Source organism: Arvicola amphibius, chromosome 1 (genome assembly GCF_903992535.2).
Source record: "Arvicola amphibius chromosome 1, mArvAmp1.2, whole genome shotgun sequence".
In the NCBI taxonomy this organism is placed as follows: Eukaryota; Metazoa; Chordata; class Mammalia; order Rodentia; family Cricetidae; genus Arvicola; species Arvicola amphibius.
In genome coordinates, this window is record NC_052047.1 from 65,788,391 (window position 1) to 65,804,389 (window position 15,999).

At 40.5% G+C, this 15,999-nt stretch overlaps 1 protein-coding gene across 3 annotated transcripts in view; it reads left to right on the forward strand.

Moving 5' to 3' along the window:
- Positions 1-15,999, forward strand: part of Poln (DNA polymerase nu) — a 131,481-nt gene that overhangs the window by 24,577 nt on the left and 90,905 nt on the right. For all 3 annotated transcript variants that reach the window (XM_038329194.2, XM_038329196.2, XM_038329195.2), the window contains exons 6-9: positions 185-342; positions 1,685-1,753; positions 3,697-3,757; positions 4,459-4,523. In XM_038329194.2, the coding sequence (XP_038185122.1) occupies positions 185-342; positions 1,685-1,753; positions 3,697-3,757; positions 4,459-4,523 (353 nt within the window). The remainder of the gene's footprint in view (positions 1-184; positions 343-1,684; positions 1,754-3,696; positions 3,758-4,458; positions 4,524-15,999) is intronic.

Consider the following 15,999-nt stretch of genomic DNA (forward strand, 5'->3'; position numbering starts at 1 on the left):
AAGATGAAATCTCAAAGGAGTTTTAATTTGCATTTCTGTAATGGCTAAGGGTGTTGAACATTTCTATAAGTGTTTCTCAGTCATTTGTGTTTCTTATTTGGAAAACATTCTGCTTAGTGTAAATATGGGAAAGCAGTGATTGTTTGTGGTTTGAGGAAATACTAAATGACCTTTTCCTCTGCAGTTGCAGGTTTTGTAGGACTAGATCCCAGAGTTGCTGCATGGCTCATGGATCCTAGTGACACTGCACTTTCATTTGAAGACTTAGTTGCGAAATACCTAGGAAAGTCCATCATAGTTAAACCGAGCAGCACATTTGGTGATACCTCAAGAAATATTGTGGTAAGATGTTTAAGACGAGGTTCTATCTACCTTAGTGCAACCCTGACTGTTTATTATTTATTATTACTTCATAAATAATCTAATAGCAACAAGACTATTGCTAGCCCCCATTTCATCTCATTTGTCCCATCCAAATCTTTTTGGCTGAGGTGTTTCTGGTAGAGGTCAGTGAATAAAGCATTAAGATATCTGGGAAGGCTCACTTGCAGTGTAATTCTACAGATCTCCAGGGTCAGTAGCACCTCTGTGAGCGGGAACTGTCCTTATGTAAATCTGTAGCTCTGGTGACAAGTTCTTTTTTTTTTTTTTTTTTTTTTTGGTTTTTCGAGACAGGGTTTCTCTGTGGCTTTGGAGCCTGTCCTGGAACTAGCCCTTGTAGACCAGGCTGGTCTCGAACTCACAGAGATCCGCCTGCCTCTGCCTCCCGAGTGCTGGGATTAAAGGCGTGCGCCACCGCCGCCCGGCCTGGTGACAAGTTCTTATTGGCTGACTTCTGTGACAGCCATCTCAGTCAACATAGAAAGGATGAGGTGAATTTTCTCAAGGCCCCTGGTCTCCAGGAGCTACCTTTCCTGAAGGAGGGGATCGATCACTTCAGAGTTGAGAAAGCTGCAGGAAACCATGTGGGATTGTTCTAGGTTGCAGCATAGATGTGATCCTCTGCCTCATAACTCCTGAGTTGTAGATGGGAGAGCCAAGATCAGGAAATAACTGAAGAAGCATGCTAGCATATATCCAACCAGTAGCCACATACTTTGAGTTTGTTCTAATGTGAGGGTTTAGCAGAGATAAATCTCAGAAGTTCGGAGTTTGGGGCTCTTTGGTAGAGTTGGATATTGAGTAGAAGGTCGTGGAAGATCTCTGTTAGGAAGGACACAGATTGTGTGTTGAGGGTCTGTCTTTTATACCATCTCCCCTCTCTGTCCTTTGAAAATGTTTGTGACATCTCAGGGCTTTTCTATTTATACCTGTCCTAGGGTATTAATGGATAGGTTAGTGTGGAATGTAGCACCCATGAAGTGGTTCTGTGTGACAGAGCAGAGAAGAGAGGCTGTGGGATCTGAGAACTCTTGTTCTGGCTCTGGCAATCATATAATCATTGCAACAGACATTGGGAGCTCTATTTTTCTATCTTTATAATGAAGAAAGAAAATGCTGGGCTGGGAAAGTATCTCCCTGTGGACAGCTTAACTTGCACAACAGAGCTACTTTTCTGTTAGGGACCTTGTCAGGAGCATCCTACCATGTCACCAGAAACACTTGTGTAGGTGATATCAGTTTCCAGACTATGATGAGAATTGCTGCCATGTTCATCTGAATTTTAACGTATTCATTTTTAAAGAATCAGAGTGTGTGTGTGAACCTGAGGATACTCTACGACCTCACAATGGATCTCTGTTCCAAGCTGAAGGCAAGGCATTTTTTTATACTGTAATTTCTGGCTATATAAGACCTGTATTTTCATTTGTACCCACACTCACACTTACGTTTTCAATATGACATGAGATGTTTTCCTAATGCCAAATTATTCTGTGCCTCATTCAGAAAAAGAAAGACTAAAATGATAATTCCTACAGTTTTAAAATGTGTTCTGTATATTGAAAACAATTGTTTCAAAGCGTCCCAATTAACTAGAGTGTTTTGGATGCCCAAGGTTTACTTTTGTTAGCAACAAGACTGACCCAACTTGTTTCAGTTAGGTTTTTATTGGGAAACTGTAGTCAATGGAGGAACAACTGAGACCTGAAGAAAAAGAGACTATGTCCTGAGGCAGAGGTGAAGGGGACTGGCAAGATGAGATGCTTCCAAGGACAGCTATAGCTGGAGACTTTTCCATTCCTGGGCTCTAATGAAAGCTATTCCTCTCTTCCTCTGCCATAAGACATATGCCCAAACAAAAAACTGTCTTAAGGGTTGAGGAGGAGCCCAAGTGATGTGTCCTGGAGAGGAGGATCAGCCTACCTTAGTGTGCAGGGACAGATAGAGAAGTTGAGGGGAACTAGAAGGTGAGGCCCAGCACTCTAAGATGACAGCAGAAAAGAGTGAACATAAGAAAAACTCCAATAAGCATCATGAAAAAATCAGGTGTGGTAGAAATGGCCTGTAATCCCAGTTGAAGTGGAGGCAGAAAGAGGTTCAGTGGCAACCTCATCTATATAGAGTTTGAGTCCAGACTGAACTACATGACACCATGTGTATAAATAAGGACCTATAAATAAATAACATGGAAGGTGATATGAATAAAAGAGGAAAGATTTCATGCTTTTTGATGTAAGAATTTTTTTAATACAATTGTTTCTCATTTTACATAGCTAGCCCCTTTCTACCTCCCTCTCCTCCTCTGCCCCCCACCACAGTCCCCTTATCAGAAAGGGTAAGGCTTTCCATGGAGGAGTCAACAAAGTCTGACTCATCACTTCGAGACAGGACCAAGGTCCTCCCTCCTATATCTAGGCTGAGCAAGGTATTTCTCCAAAGAGAATGTGCCCTAAGACACCAGTTCAAGCACTAGGGCAAAATCCTGGTTCCACTGCCAATGGTCCCACAGACTGCCCAAGTCTCACAACTCTCCTAGTTTGGTCCTATGCAGGTTTCCCCGCTATCAATCCAGAGTCATTGAGCTCTCACTAGCTCAGATCAGCTGTCTCTGTGAGTATCACCACCATGGTCTTGACCCCTTTGCTGATATTATTGTTCCTCCCTTTCTTGGATTGATCTCCGGAAACTCAACCCAGTGCTTTGCTGTAGACAGATTTTATGCTCTTAAAACAGGTGGCCTAATATAACAATTCCAACATTTCTGACTAGTCTGTAGAGTCAATGCAAGATTGATGAAGACTAGGTAAAATTATTGGAATTCAGTGAACCGTTCTGTAGTTAAAATGGAAGACTAAAATCATGCAAATACTCCTCAAAGTAAGAAAGCAAAGATCTTGTGAAATTTCAGAATATCTCTACCAGATATTTAGAGAGTAATACAATATTCTCTGTAATAGAAATAAAAGTTTTATTAAAAAAAAAAGAATGGAGGGGCTGGAGAGGTGGCTCAGAAGTTAAGAGCACTTGGCTGCTCTTCCAGAGAACCTGTGATTCAATTCCAGTACCCACATGGTAGTTCACAACTGTCCGTAACTTCAATTCCATGGAATCCAAGACTCACACAGCCACACAGCCAGGTAAAATGCTAATGCACATGAAGTAAAAATAAATAAATTAAAAAAGAATGAAATAGTAGGAGGAGCCACTTTAGACAGGGGTCACTCTAATCCTAATATAACAAAGACAAGTAGCTTTTCAACAAAATGCAGATAATAATTCAAAGCCATATTGATATTATCTCTTTCCATGAAACAGGCTTATGGCTTATGGCAACTATTTTGTACTTTGGAGCTTCCTTTGATACCAATTTTGGCAGGTGAGTTACCACAAAAACAAAGTATAGTCATCTTTCTGGAGAATCTTTACATTGTTTAAGAATGACTCTTCTCTATCCTTTAATGGAATGGGCACTGTGTTTCATCCAAAGAGGCTGCTATCATATTATTTTCTGTTCTGCAACAAGATGCTTTGGGCTACATCACCTCCTGGTCTGGAAGGACTTGAAGGCCTGGCATCCAGCCATGGAGACCCCTCCTGTTCTGTCTAGCCAGAAGGAGGTCTCACTGACACTTACTCACCTGTGTTATCTCAATTTCAGGCTAGTCCTCCAGCTCTGTGCTTCTTTCTCCTTTAAGAGATACTTCTTTTAAGCACCCTCCAGGGATTTGTCCATCTTCGTCTCTGACCAGGTCTTGCTACAGGGCCAGGAGTCATTTTCTATCTAGAGTATGCAAAGGGCCAGGCTGGAACCAGTGCAGTCCAACATCCTTCCTACCTTGTGACTAAACCCAGAATCTGGCTTGTGCTGGGCAAGTGCTCTGTCACTAGACTGTATCCCCAGCAAGCCAGTTCTTTCTGTGCTTCTGTTTCCTCACAGAACAGCAGTTGACTTACAGTAGGGCCTGAGTCAATGAGCATTGCTATCATTAGGTCACCAGAGAGTAGGGCCCTTCAGTCTACTGAAAAGGATTGATTAATACAATGAAAATATGATCTGCTTTTGATTTTGACTCACAGTGATGGAAAACCATAAGATTCCAGTTGACAAAGAAGAAATGGAGAGGACTTCAGCACTCCTTGGGGTAAGCTATTATTTCAAAATCTGTAATTGTCATTGCTCCTATTAGATTCTCATTTTCTTCCCTACCCTATTTGGCCCTAGAGTATTGTGGATACTGTTCATCCTTCTCCTAGACTCCTAGAGGGGAAGACCACATGTTGAAGGGTTTACAGCCCATTGACATCTATTGCACTGTAGTGGTTTAAACAAGAATGATCCCAATAAGCGTACATATTTGAAGCTTGGTTATAAGAATTGGCACTACTAGAAAAAAATAGAAAGTTTAGGAAGTATGGTCTTGTTAGAGGAAGTGTGTCTCTGGGGGTGGGCTTTGAGGTTTCAAAATCTCATGCCAAGCCCAGTGTCTCTCTTGGCCTATGGATCAGAATGTAGAACTCTTAGCTACTTTTCCAGCACCATGTCTGCCTGCGTGCTACCATACTCTTTACCATGATAGTAATGGTCTAACCTCTGAAACTGTAAGCAAGCACCCAGTTAAATGCTTTCTTATATAAGGTTTGCATTGGTCATGGTGTCTCTCTCTTCACAGCAATAGAACAGTGTTTAAGAAGTTGGTACCAGGGACTGGGGTATTATGTGACAGGGACTAGAAAAGTGGTTGAATGCTTTCAGCAGGATTTAATGGGCCACTCTAATAGGAGCGTGGGATACAGCAGTGGTGAGAGCCGTGCAAATTGTAACAGCTGAGCTCCAGGTTTCAGAGGGGAAGACTATTAGCAAGTGGCCTAGAGATTGATAAGAAAAAGAGCAGCTCCGCCTGCACAAGAAATCCAATTAGGTCGAATCAAACCAAATCAAAATGCCCATAGTTTTATTAAGTAAGACGTTCTAAGGTGGCCAAGTGCATGGTAGGGAGACAGGGCAGCAGGGAGCCCATGCAAACGGGGAGCCCACTTAAATACCCTGTGGGAGTGGTTTGGCATGCTGGGATTTGGAGTCCAGAGCAAAGCAACTCCCATCTTAACAGAGATCATTCTTGGGATATTTTGGTAAAGAATGTGGCTTCTTTTTGCTCTTGTCCTAAAAAATCTGCATAAGGCTAAATTGAAGAGTTTTGGATTATTGGCATTGGCAGTAGAGATTTCAAGACAGCCTAATATTGACACTATATCATGTGGTTATTATCCACATTCCCCTCCCTGGCTCCCATAGGCGGTAGCCTATGTGTAACAGACCTGGCTATACTGGAACCCACTCTGTAGACTAGGCTGGCCTTGAACTGACAGAGATCTGTCTGACTCTGCCTCCCCAGTGCTGGGATTAAAGGTGTGCACCACCACCTGGCTAGTAATCACTCTTATACAGATTTATAATGAAAAGGAGCAAGCTGGGCAAAGAGAAATATAAACTGTACAGTGTGAGAAGAAAAAGAATATCAAAAAACTTGATGTTGGAGCCGATTCCTGTGCTCAAGGAGTTAAAGAGCTTAAAGACAAACCTGAAACTAAATGAAATAAAGGGAGGAGTGACCTCAGGGCAAAACCACATACAGCTCAGTTTCCAATTTATAAAAAGGAATTAAAGAACAGCTTAAGCTGTCAAGGAAACCATCAACATCAGGAAGTGGCAGGGACCAGCCCAGACATAAATTATTTCTTGTACCAGAGTGGAGGTGTGGGAATAAATGAAGACACAATTCACACGGCAGTATTGGGAGGGGAGTTTCAGAGATCATTCACATCCCGAAATCTGAAGTCCTGAAATCACCCGCGTTTATTTTCCAAACAGCTTTTATATCAAGGTAAACTGATGGGGGGCAGGTAACACAAACTTCATTAGCATTGTCTCCTAGGTGGGGAGGGTGACTTAGATCACGTCCTTGCCTATGCCTATTTTATTGTGTAGATCGAAAGACACCACTTCCTCAGGTGACCTCATAATTTACAATAGAAGGAGCAGAACAACATTAGCATATCCTGGCACCAGTTGTTAAGATGGTGTCAGGTTGTTTTGCTATCAAAGAGCCAGACAACTACCTCCTGTGTGGAAAGTGCAAATTGAGCCTTGTAAGTTGCTCATATTCTCTGACTGCCAGACAATGTGGAATATGGGCCTGCATAATTCGACTCCCCACAAAAAAGCTGATGCAAATATGATTGAGCAAGGGGGCAAGACCCAGTCCCAGCAAGCAGTAGAACTTGACAGCTTCAGCCACAGCCATGCATTTCTGGCTTTAGAGTCAAGGATATAAGAAGAGGTTATGGAATCTCCCTATATAGCTAAGGAAAGCCACTGAGGCCAGATGTGTTTCAGGGGAGTACCTTCATAGAGACCATTTATTGAACCTGTGAAGGTGAAGCCTGAATTGTGTTAGAGACCATAAGATGTTGGAGATGCCAGAGTCATGGGAGACTGTTGTAGGAGACTGTTCCTGGCTGCTCAGCCCTGAAATAACCACACAGAAACTATATTATTTGCAAGATGGTTTGGCCAATAGCTTAAGCATATTTCTGGTTAACTCATCTTAAATTAGCCCATTTCTGTTAATCTGTGTATAGCCATGTGGCTGTGGCTTTCCAGGCAAAGTTCAGATGTGTCTGCTCCCAACAGCGGCTACATGGCATCTGCTGACTCCACCTTCCTTCTTCCAGAATTCAGTTTAGTTTTCCCAGCCTAGCTCTACTCTGCCCTATCACAGGCCAAGATAGATTTCTTTATTAACCAATGGTATCCACCGCATACAGAGGGGAATCCCACATCACCTCCCTTTTCTGTTTAAATAAAAAGGAAGGTTTTAACTTTAACATAATAAAATTACATATAACAAAACAGGTATCAAGCAAGAATTACAGTTACAACATTTATATCTATTTTATCTTTTATCATAACTAAAGAGAACTATATCTATTCTTCAACTGTATTAAAAACTCCAGAAGGATATAATATTACCTAAGTAAACAGAAAATTCATTGTAAGCAACTTCCAAAACTCTAGAATTGACAGAAACATCTTGCTGCCTGGACAGTTACCCAGAGTTTTTCTGTATCATTGGCATATCCCTCTTCAGCCTACAGGTCCATAGATTCCAGCAGACTTTTCCATGAAGCAGGAAATTTTAAAGACAGTTCTGCCTATATATCGACAGTTTGTCAGTCACTTTCTTCTATGTACTACAGAATGTCTGGCAGACTCTTTCATGAAGCAGGAACCCAGAAGAACTGTCTCTCCTTCTTTAGGCAACTTCAGCAGTCATTTCTCTGTGGGTCCTGCATGTCCAGCTCATATAGCAAAACATCATCAAGCAGTCCAGGCAAGAGCTAACCAACTCCATAAAGAGCTCTTCAGTGCCCATTATCCTGGACGCCAATCTGTCGTAAGAGATTGCTAGTTCATTCCCAACCACGTGGCAGCTCAGACCCGAAATAATCACAGAAACTATATTATTTAAAACACTGCTTGGCCAATGACTCTAGCATATTTCTAGCAAGCTCTTACACATCAAATTAACCTATTTCTATTACTTTATATTTTACCATGAGGTTTGTGGCCTACCAGCAAGGTTCCAGCTAACAGCTTGCGTCTTTCTCCTCTGGTGGCTCCATGGCATCTCATTGACTCTGCCTTCTTTTTCCCAGCATTCAGTGTAGCTTTCCCCACCTAGCTCTATTTTGCTAAGTCACTGTCAGAAACAGTTTCTTTATTCATTAACCAATAAAAGCAACACTTAGACAGAAGGACTTCCTACACCAGAATACCAGCTAAACTGAGTTATGGACTGGGTGTGGAACCTGCCCAAGAGACAGAAGTATGTCATAATCAACAAAACTAAAACAAGTTGGATATCTGAAGAGCCCTTTGACATCAAACATGGAGATGCAGAATTTGTAGATTGTGCTGCTGGTTTTCAGTCTTGCTCTGGTCCAGTGTTTCCTTACTGTGCTCATTTTCCTCTCTTTTGGAATGCTAATGTGCCAATGTATATTGGAAGTATGAGACTCTGCTTTTCTATTTTTATTTTATAGAGGGTTACATTTAAGAAATTTCCATGAGTCTTAGAGACTTTGAATTTTGGACTTTTAAATAGTGTTAAGATTATAATAGACTATGGGGAATTTTGAAGGTGGACTGAGTGCATTTTTGAATTATAATATGGCTACAAACCTTTGGGAACCAGGAAGGGGAATATAGTGGTTTGAATAAAAATTGCCCCAATAGGTTCATATATTTAAATGCTTAGTCATCAGGGAGTGGAACTATTTTAATGGATTAGAAGTATTACAAGTTATGGCCTTGTTGAGGAAAGTATGTCACTGGGCTTTGAGATTTTAAAAGCCCATGCCCAGCCCAGTGTCTCTCAACTTGGCTTATGGATCAAGACTAGAACTCTCAGCCAGGCAATAGTGGTGCAGCCTTTAATCCTAGCACTTGGGAGGCAGAGGCAGGCAAATCTCTGAGTTCAATGCCAGCCCAGTCTACATAGTGGTTCCAGGACAGCCAGGACTACACAGAGAAAACCTGTCTTGAAATATAAAATTAAATACTTTCTTTTGTAAGATTTGCCTTGATCGTGCTCTTCACAGCAACAGAACAGTGACTAAGACATGCATTATTGTAGGGAGGACAAGCATCGCACCTGATGTGTGTGTGTGTGTGTGTGTGTGTGTGTGTGTGTGTGTGTCTTGGGGGGTCTTCAGAGTGCCATTGTTGTAGGATATTTTGATTACACTCTGACACTCCCAAGACTGACAATAAAGTTTACCTTGAATCAGGGGGCAGAGCCAGCAACTAGCTGACTGGAATCAGTCATAGAGAAGCTAGCATTTTGGATAGAGAAGATGCACAGAAACAAAAGGGTGGGGGCTAGAGTTTAAGCTTCCTTTTGGTTCTGGGATGAGCAGAGACCAGTCTTTTGTGATAACTCCAGCCAAAAATGAAGGTCAGCTGGTCATTTCTCAGTTTCTCTGATCTAGCAGGTTTTCACCCCAACATCTGACTTCCAATTCTTTGTTGGTAAATAGAATTAGAGAGACTTAAATTAAACCTTCATAAACCAGGCCTTGAAACCAGAAGCTCTGCAAGGCTGTGGCCTGTTGTTGGGGGTTTCTGTTCTGCCCGGTTCCCGCAATCGTTAAGTCCCAAAGAAATTACACAGAGGTCTACATTAACTCTAAACTGATTGGCCCGTCAGCTCAGGCTTCTTATTAACTCTTATAACTCATATAGCTCATTATTCTTTTCTGTGTTAGCCACATGGCTCAGTACCTTTTTCAGTGAGGCAGTCACATCTTGCTTTTTCTGTGGCTGGGCAAGGACTGCAGAGGAATGGGCTTCCTTCTTCCCAGAATTCTCCTGTTCTTATTGACCCACCTCTACTTCCTGTCTGGTTGTCCTGCCTATACTTCCTGCCAGCGTTTATTTAAAATATAATTGACAGAATACAGACCATGGTCCCACACCACTTCCCCCTCTTTAAAAAAAAAAACAAAAACAAAAAACAAACAAACAAAAAACCCAAGAACATCCATAGTCCATTTTTTGGGAATGTGGGCATAGTATTCCAGGCTACTTCCTGCTGGTTGGGGGCACTGATAATCTTATGGGGACCTAAAGAAAATTTAGAATTATGATCAAGTCCTGACTGGAGTATCCTGTGAAGCTTGATCATCTCAGGCAGCATCTTGAATCCATTCTGAATGTAGAACTCTGACATCTGGGCCATCTGTTCCTACCGGAGATTTTTCAGGTGCTCTTCCTTGATCAAACCTGATTTTTCTTAACTCAGAATGAATCCACAGCCTCTCATTTCCTGTGGAAACAAAAACAAAACCTCTTCTCCAAAGTAACATATCTTTTGACTTCAATTTTGAAGTCAAGGTATTTTCAAAATAACTTTCTTTGATTAATTCAGCAGCGTTTATAAGCAAATATCTTTTAGCAGCTGTTGCTTCTTCCTCAGCATTCAAACAATTCAAAGAGAACATAATAACATATGTACTCAGATTCTCTATGTATTTTCCATCTTTATGTGGCTTTATTTTAACCTCCATTTCCTTTATTTTTACTTTTAATTTTCAGCTTTTTGAGACAGGCTTTTCTGAGATTTTTGTCCTGAAACTCTGTAGACCAGGCTGTCCTTGAACTCACAGAGATCCACCCATCTCTGAATCCCAAGTGCTGGGATTGAAGGTGTGTACCACCACACCTTGAACTCACAGAGGTCTGCCTGCCTCTGTCTCCCAAGTGTTGGGATTAAAGGTGTGTACCACCACACCCAACTATTCTCTTTCTCTTTTATTTTAAGGACTTTAACCTGTTTCTTTACTCTCCCAAGCTTACAAATATTTTTCACACACTGTAAACCATTTAGAGGTTTTCTTCATCTTTGAATCTCTCTTTACTGTATATATCTCTCTTTTTCTGACCATGTGAGTCTTTAATTTGCTAAGCAATATGGAGAGGATTAAAGCTGTGGCTTTGACGGCTGGATCCAGTCCATTCCTTAGCTTTCTGAGATTCCAGTCTCATGGCTGAGATACTGGCCAGAGCCATGTTTATTGCCACAACTCTATGGCGTTTCAAGGTCCCTACCACCACCAAAAAGCATGCAGTCAGCTTTTCATCAACACCATTTAAGTGTTTTGTGGCAGGATCTCTTTAAAGAGCTGCAAGGTTTTGCAGCTAGAGCTGAGTCAGGAAGCCTCTCTTAAATGAAAGCACTTGCCTCTAGCAAGCTGAGCCCACCTGAGAAAATGCTGCTAGCAATAAGCCATGCTTAACTCTATTCTTTTCTGTCTAGAATAACTTCCCAAGCTCTGTCAGGCTTTATGTGGATGCAGTCACCCCACATTGGGCACCATTTGTTGTTGGGGGTTTCTGTTCTGCCCGGTTCCTGCAATTGTTAAGTACCAAAGAAATCACACAGAGGTCTACATTAACTCTAAACTGGCCCAACAGCTCAGGCTTCTTATTAACTCTTATAACTTATATTAGCTCATTATTCTTGTCTATGTTAGCCACATGGCTCCGTACCTTTTTCAGTGAGGTAGTCACATCTTGTTTCTTCTGTGCCTGGGCGAGGATTGCCGAGGAGTCAGCTTCCTCTTTTCCAGAATTCTCCTGTTCTCATTGACCTGCCTCTACTTCCTGTCTGGTTGTCTTGCCTATACTTCCTGCCTGGCTACTGGCCAATCAGCATTTATTTAAAATATAATTGACAGAATACAGACCATGGTCCCACACCAGTGGCCTGAGTGACTAATAGAGCATTGATTGAGTAACCATGGGACTGCAGACAATAATTAAAATATCAGTAGATGTATATGCTGCTGCTAAGCCAACAGAACATCTGCATTTGGTGCTCCAATGCATGACATGACCACACAGATGAGAAGTCATGCCAGCTGGCACCACTGCAGTCACTGTCTGGGCCTCTCCAAGAGCCATTCCCAGGACTCTGAAAAGTGGGCTTGTGCTTGGAAAATATGGGTCTCTAGCCCTCTGCTGATGGTGCTGTTGCTGTGGGCAAACATAGAAGTCAGTGGATTTGGTGAGACAGTTGGGAAGTTCTTAAAGAGAGAGTTAAATAATATTAAAAGAAAAATTTTTCCCATGTTAAGAATCAGGAATATCACAGTGCAGGGAGTTATGATTCTGTATAGTGCTACTATGGTTGGCTTACAAATGGAAAAAAATGAGGGGATGAACCACTTAGCTGAGATTGGCATAATGGTGATTGTAATTACTATCAGTTTGGTAATTTATATTTTATCCTTAAAAAGTGGTTTGAGGAGCTGGGCGGTGGTGGCGCACGCCTTTAATCCCAGCACTCGGGAGGCAGAGGCAGGCTGATCTCTGAGTTTGAGGCCAGCCTGGTCTACAAGAGCTAGCTCCAGGACAGGCTCTAGAAACTACAAGGGAAACCCTGTCTCGAAAAAAAAAGTGGTTTTATAATTGTGCCAAATATGAAAATTTTACTGATAAAATACAAGTCTTAGAAAGACTACTATTGATAAGATACAAGCTTTAGAAAACTTACTAATAAAAACATTAAAAATTTGACAGATAAGATACAAGTCTTAGAAGGATGTACTGTTGATATGATACAAACTTTAGAAAGACTTACTACTGTTAAAATAAAAACATTAGAAATACCTACTCATGAAAGTAAGAAAAATACTCAGACACAGACAGAGCAGAATGTACTGCACCATTGCATTATGAAACTGAAGAGGAGTGGTCCAAGGACCAACCTTAATTTATCCAGTTGCCACACAAGAGCAGCCACCAGACAATAGGCACCCCCAATGCAATGCAAAAGTTTACTGGGATCCTGTTTCAATGTTAGACTTGAAGAGATTTAAGGGAGCAGTCATTTCATATGGTATGCATTCACCCTTTGTGAAGCAGATGTTAAATTCATGGGCAACTCAGAACAGAATTAGTCTCCAAAACTGGAAAGATTTAGCTACAGCAATATTGGTCCTCAATTACAGTAGAAAACCTGGTGGAGAGAGGAAGCTAAGATCACAGAACAACAAAGTAGAGCTAGAGGTATTGAAATTTCCCAAGACCAGCTTCTTGATGAAGGTATGTTGATTTCCAAAGACAGTTTACATTTAATGATAACACCTTGGCTCTATGCTGTATTCAGAAGTTAGACAAATATTAATTGAATATTTGGATTTTGAAAATCCTAATTCACAATGCAAAAGGGTTATTAGGCCCTTAAAGGCAAGATCAGTACCCATAGATAAATGGACTCAAAATACAGCTGATATTGGATCTCACACTTATGATGATACTTAGATAGGAGAAGTGATTTCTAAAAATTTCAAGAAAAATCAAAATGTCAGATGTTTTAATTGTAGTAAACAAGGCCATTTGAAAAGGTATTATAGGTAAAATGTTCCTAGAAACAATTTTTTTCTAGAGATAATTCAAGCAGGAAGTGTAACAAAGGCCAGCATTGGACTAATGAATGCAGATCAACAAGGGACAGGCAAGATAACCCTTTGCTATTGGGAAATGCCCTGAGGGGCATCCAGCAAGCCCCTTTATCAAATTTGGTTTAGTCATTCCCTATCAGCATTGGAAAAACTCATCCACAGAGCAATTAAAAAACTTAATAACTGTTGTTAAAAACCACACTGCTCTGGATGTGAACAAAGATAGAACAGCTTCAATAGAGACAACAAAAAGCTCAGGAGAGACCAGAAAACAAGTATTTTGGCAAACTGCCATAAAAAACTAAAACTAAAAATAAATAGCATTGAAATTGAGGGTTTCATAGACACAGGTGCAGATATAACAATAATTTCACCAAAATCTTAGCATCCAATTGGCCTCTTCAGGAAGTAAATGTTCAACTTCTAGGGATTGGAACTTTATCTCAGTTAAATCAAAATGAAAGATGGGTTGCATGTATAGGACTAGAAAGACAAGAAAATTAAAATCATATGTGGCTAATATATCAATGAATTTATGAGGATGTGATTTGTTGCAATAATGGAAAACACAGATTTACATTTCTCCAATCTCAGAAACAAATCATAAAATAAAGAATGCTTCTGAGAGAAATATTAAAAGGTATTATGGAGGACAGCCACAGACTATTCAGTTTGCACATGAGCAGGGTACAACAGCTGCTGATCTTTCAAAAGCACCAACAGCTCTACCTTTAAAATGGTTAACTGACCAACCTGTGTGGGTGGAACAATGGCCTTTGACATTAAAAAAATTACAGGCACTAAAACAGCTGGTACAGGATCAGTTAAATGCTTGACATATTGAAAAATTCATCAATCCTTGAAATTTTCTTATATTTGTCATTAGAAAGAAATCTGGAAAATGGAGAATTTTATCAGATTTAAGTGGTGATTTAAGTGGTGATTCTTTAAAGCCTGGAGTTCCCTTGCCTTTTTTAATACCTAAGAGATGGTCTATTATACTGATTGATTTTAAAACTGCTTTATTTTTTTTTCGAGATAGGGTTTCTCTGTAGCTTTGGAGCCTGTCCTGGAACTAGCTCTTGTAGACCAGGCTGGTCTCGAACTCACAGAGATCCGCCTGCCTCTGCCTCCCGAGTGCTGGGATTAAAGGTGTGCGCCACCACCGCCCAGCAAAACTGCTTTATTTTTACAGTATCTTTACAAGAACAGAATAGAGAAAAATTTTGCCTTTACAGTACCTACATATAATAATTCTAGCCTGTTAAAATGTACCATTGGAAAATTCTTCCACAAAGAATGCTAAACAGCTCCACCTTATTTCAATATTTTATATAACAGCCATTAGAACTAATTTGCAAACAGTTTCCTCAATCTATAATTTATTATTATATGAATGATATTTTACTGGCTGATTCAGATGCAGATACTTTGTATTGTTGGGGATTACCAATTACTCCTGAAAAAATACGAAGAGGAGAGTCTATTAATTATTTAGGATAAGATAGATTTACAGAAAATTTAACCACAGAAAGTCAAAGTCAGGAGAGATTGATTATAAGTTCTAAATGATTTTTAAAAATTGCTAGCTTCTCTATGGCTAATTCTGGCCAGCTAATCACTGGTTCTGCCCCTGATTCAAGGTAAATTTTATTGACAGTCTGGAGAGTCACAGAGTGATCAAAATTGCCCATAATAGGCAATCAAGGGCTAGACTAAGTAAGACTACTTTTCTTGAACAGATGTTTGCTCCCTACAGTTCATTCAAGGAATTGGTAAATTTCCATGAGAATGAAAAAATATGGAAAGATGCATACAGATGCATAAAAATATTTTTTTAAATTAAATTTAAATTACCCACAAGATACCTCTGGAATCCATCACAGTTCAAATCATGGGATTTCCACAGCTTTATGTGCTTTTCCTGGAAAAAACTGTGTTTTGCTTCCAAAAGTAATCACTACCCTACCTTGGAAGACATTTCATTGTAGTAAGGAGCTGCGGGCAGGCCTGCTTTTCGTCCCACCCTGCTCCCACATGGCTAGCTTTACACCCAAAATAACAACACACAAACTGTATTTATTTAAACACTGCCTGGCCCATTAGTTTCAGCCTCTTATTGTCTAATTCTCACATCTTGTTTAACCCATTTCTAATATATTGTGTAGCACCACATGGTGGTGTCTTACAGGAAAAGATTCAGCATGTCTGACCTGGTGGTTGGCTTCATGGCGACTGTCCCAGAAAGGAGAGGCATGATGAATGACTAACTTCCCTTTTTCCCAGCATTCTGTTCTGTCTACTCCACCCACCTAAGGGCTGGCCTATTAAATGGGCCAAGGCAGTTTCTTTATTAACCAATGAAATCAACACAAACAGAAGACTCTCCCACATCATTTCATTCTTGTTATTTTTCATGTGTTCTCTTTTTCAGAGTCTAAACAAGATAGTTTAGCTTATTATTGAACTGAGTAATTCAATAGTTTGTATACAGACTCTCAATCTTCTGCATCTTAGCCTTGATGTGATGACTCAGTTTGTATACTCTGCCATGGGTGACATCTCTCCCAGTCAAGAGGCATTTGGTTGTTT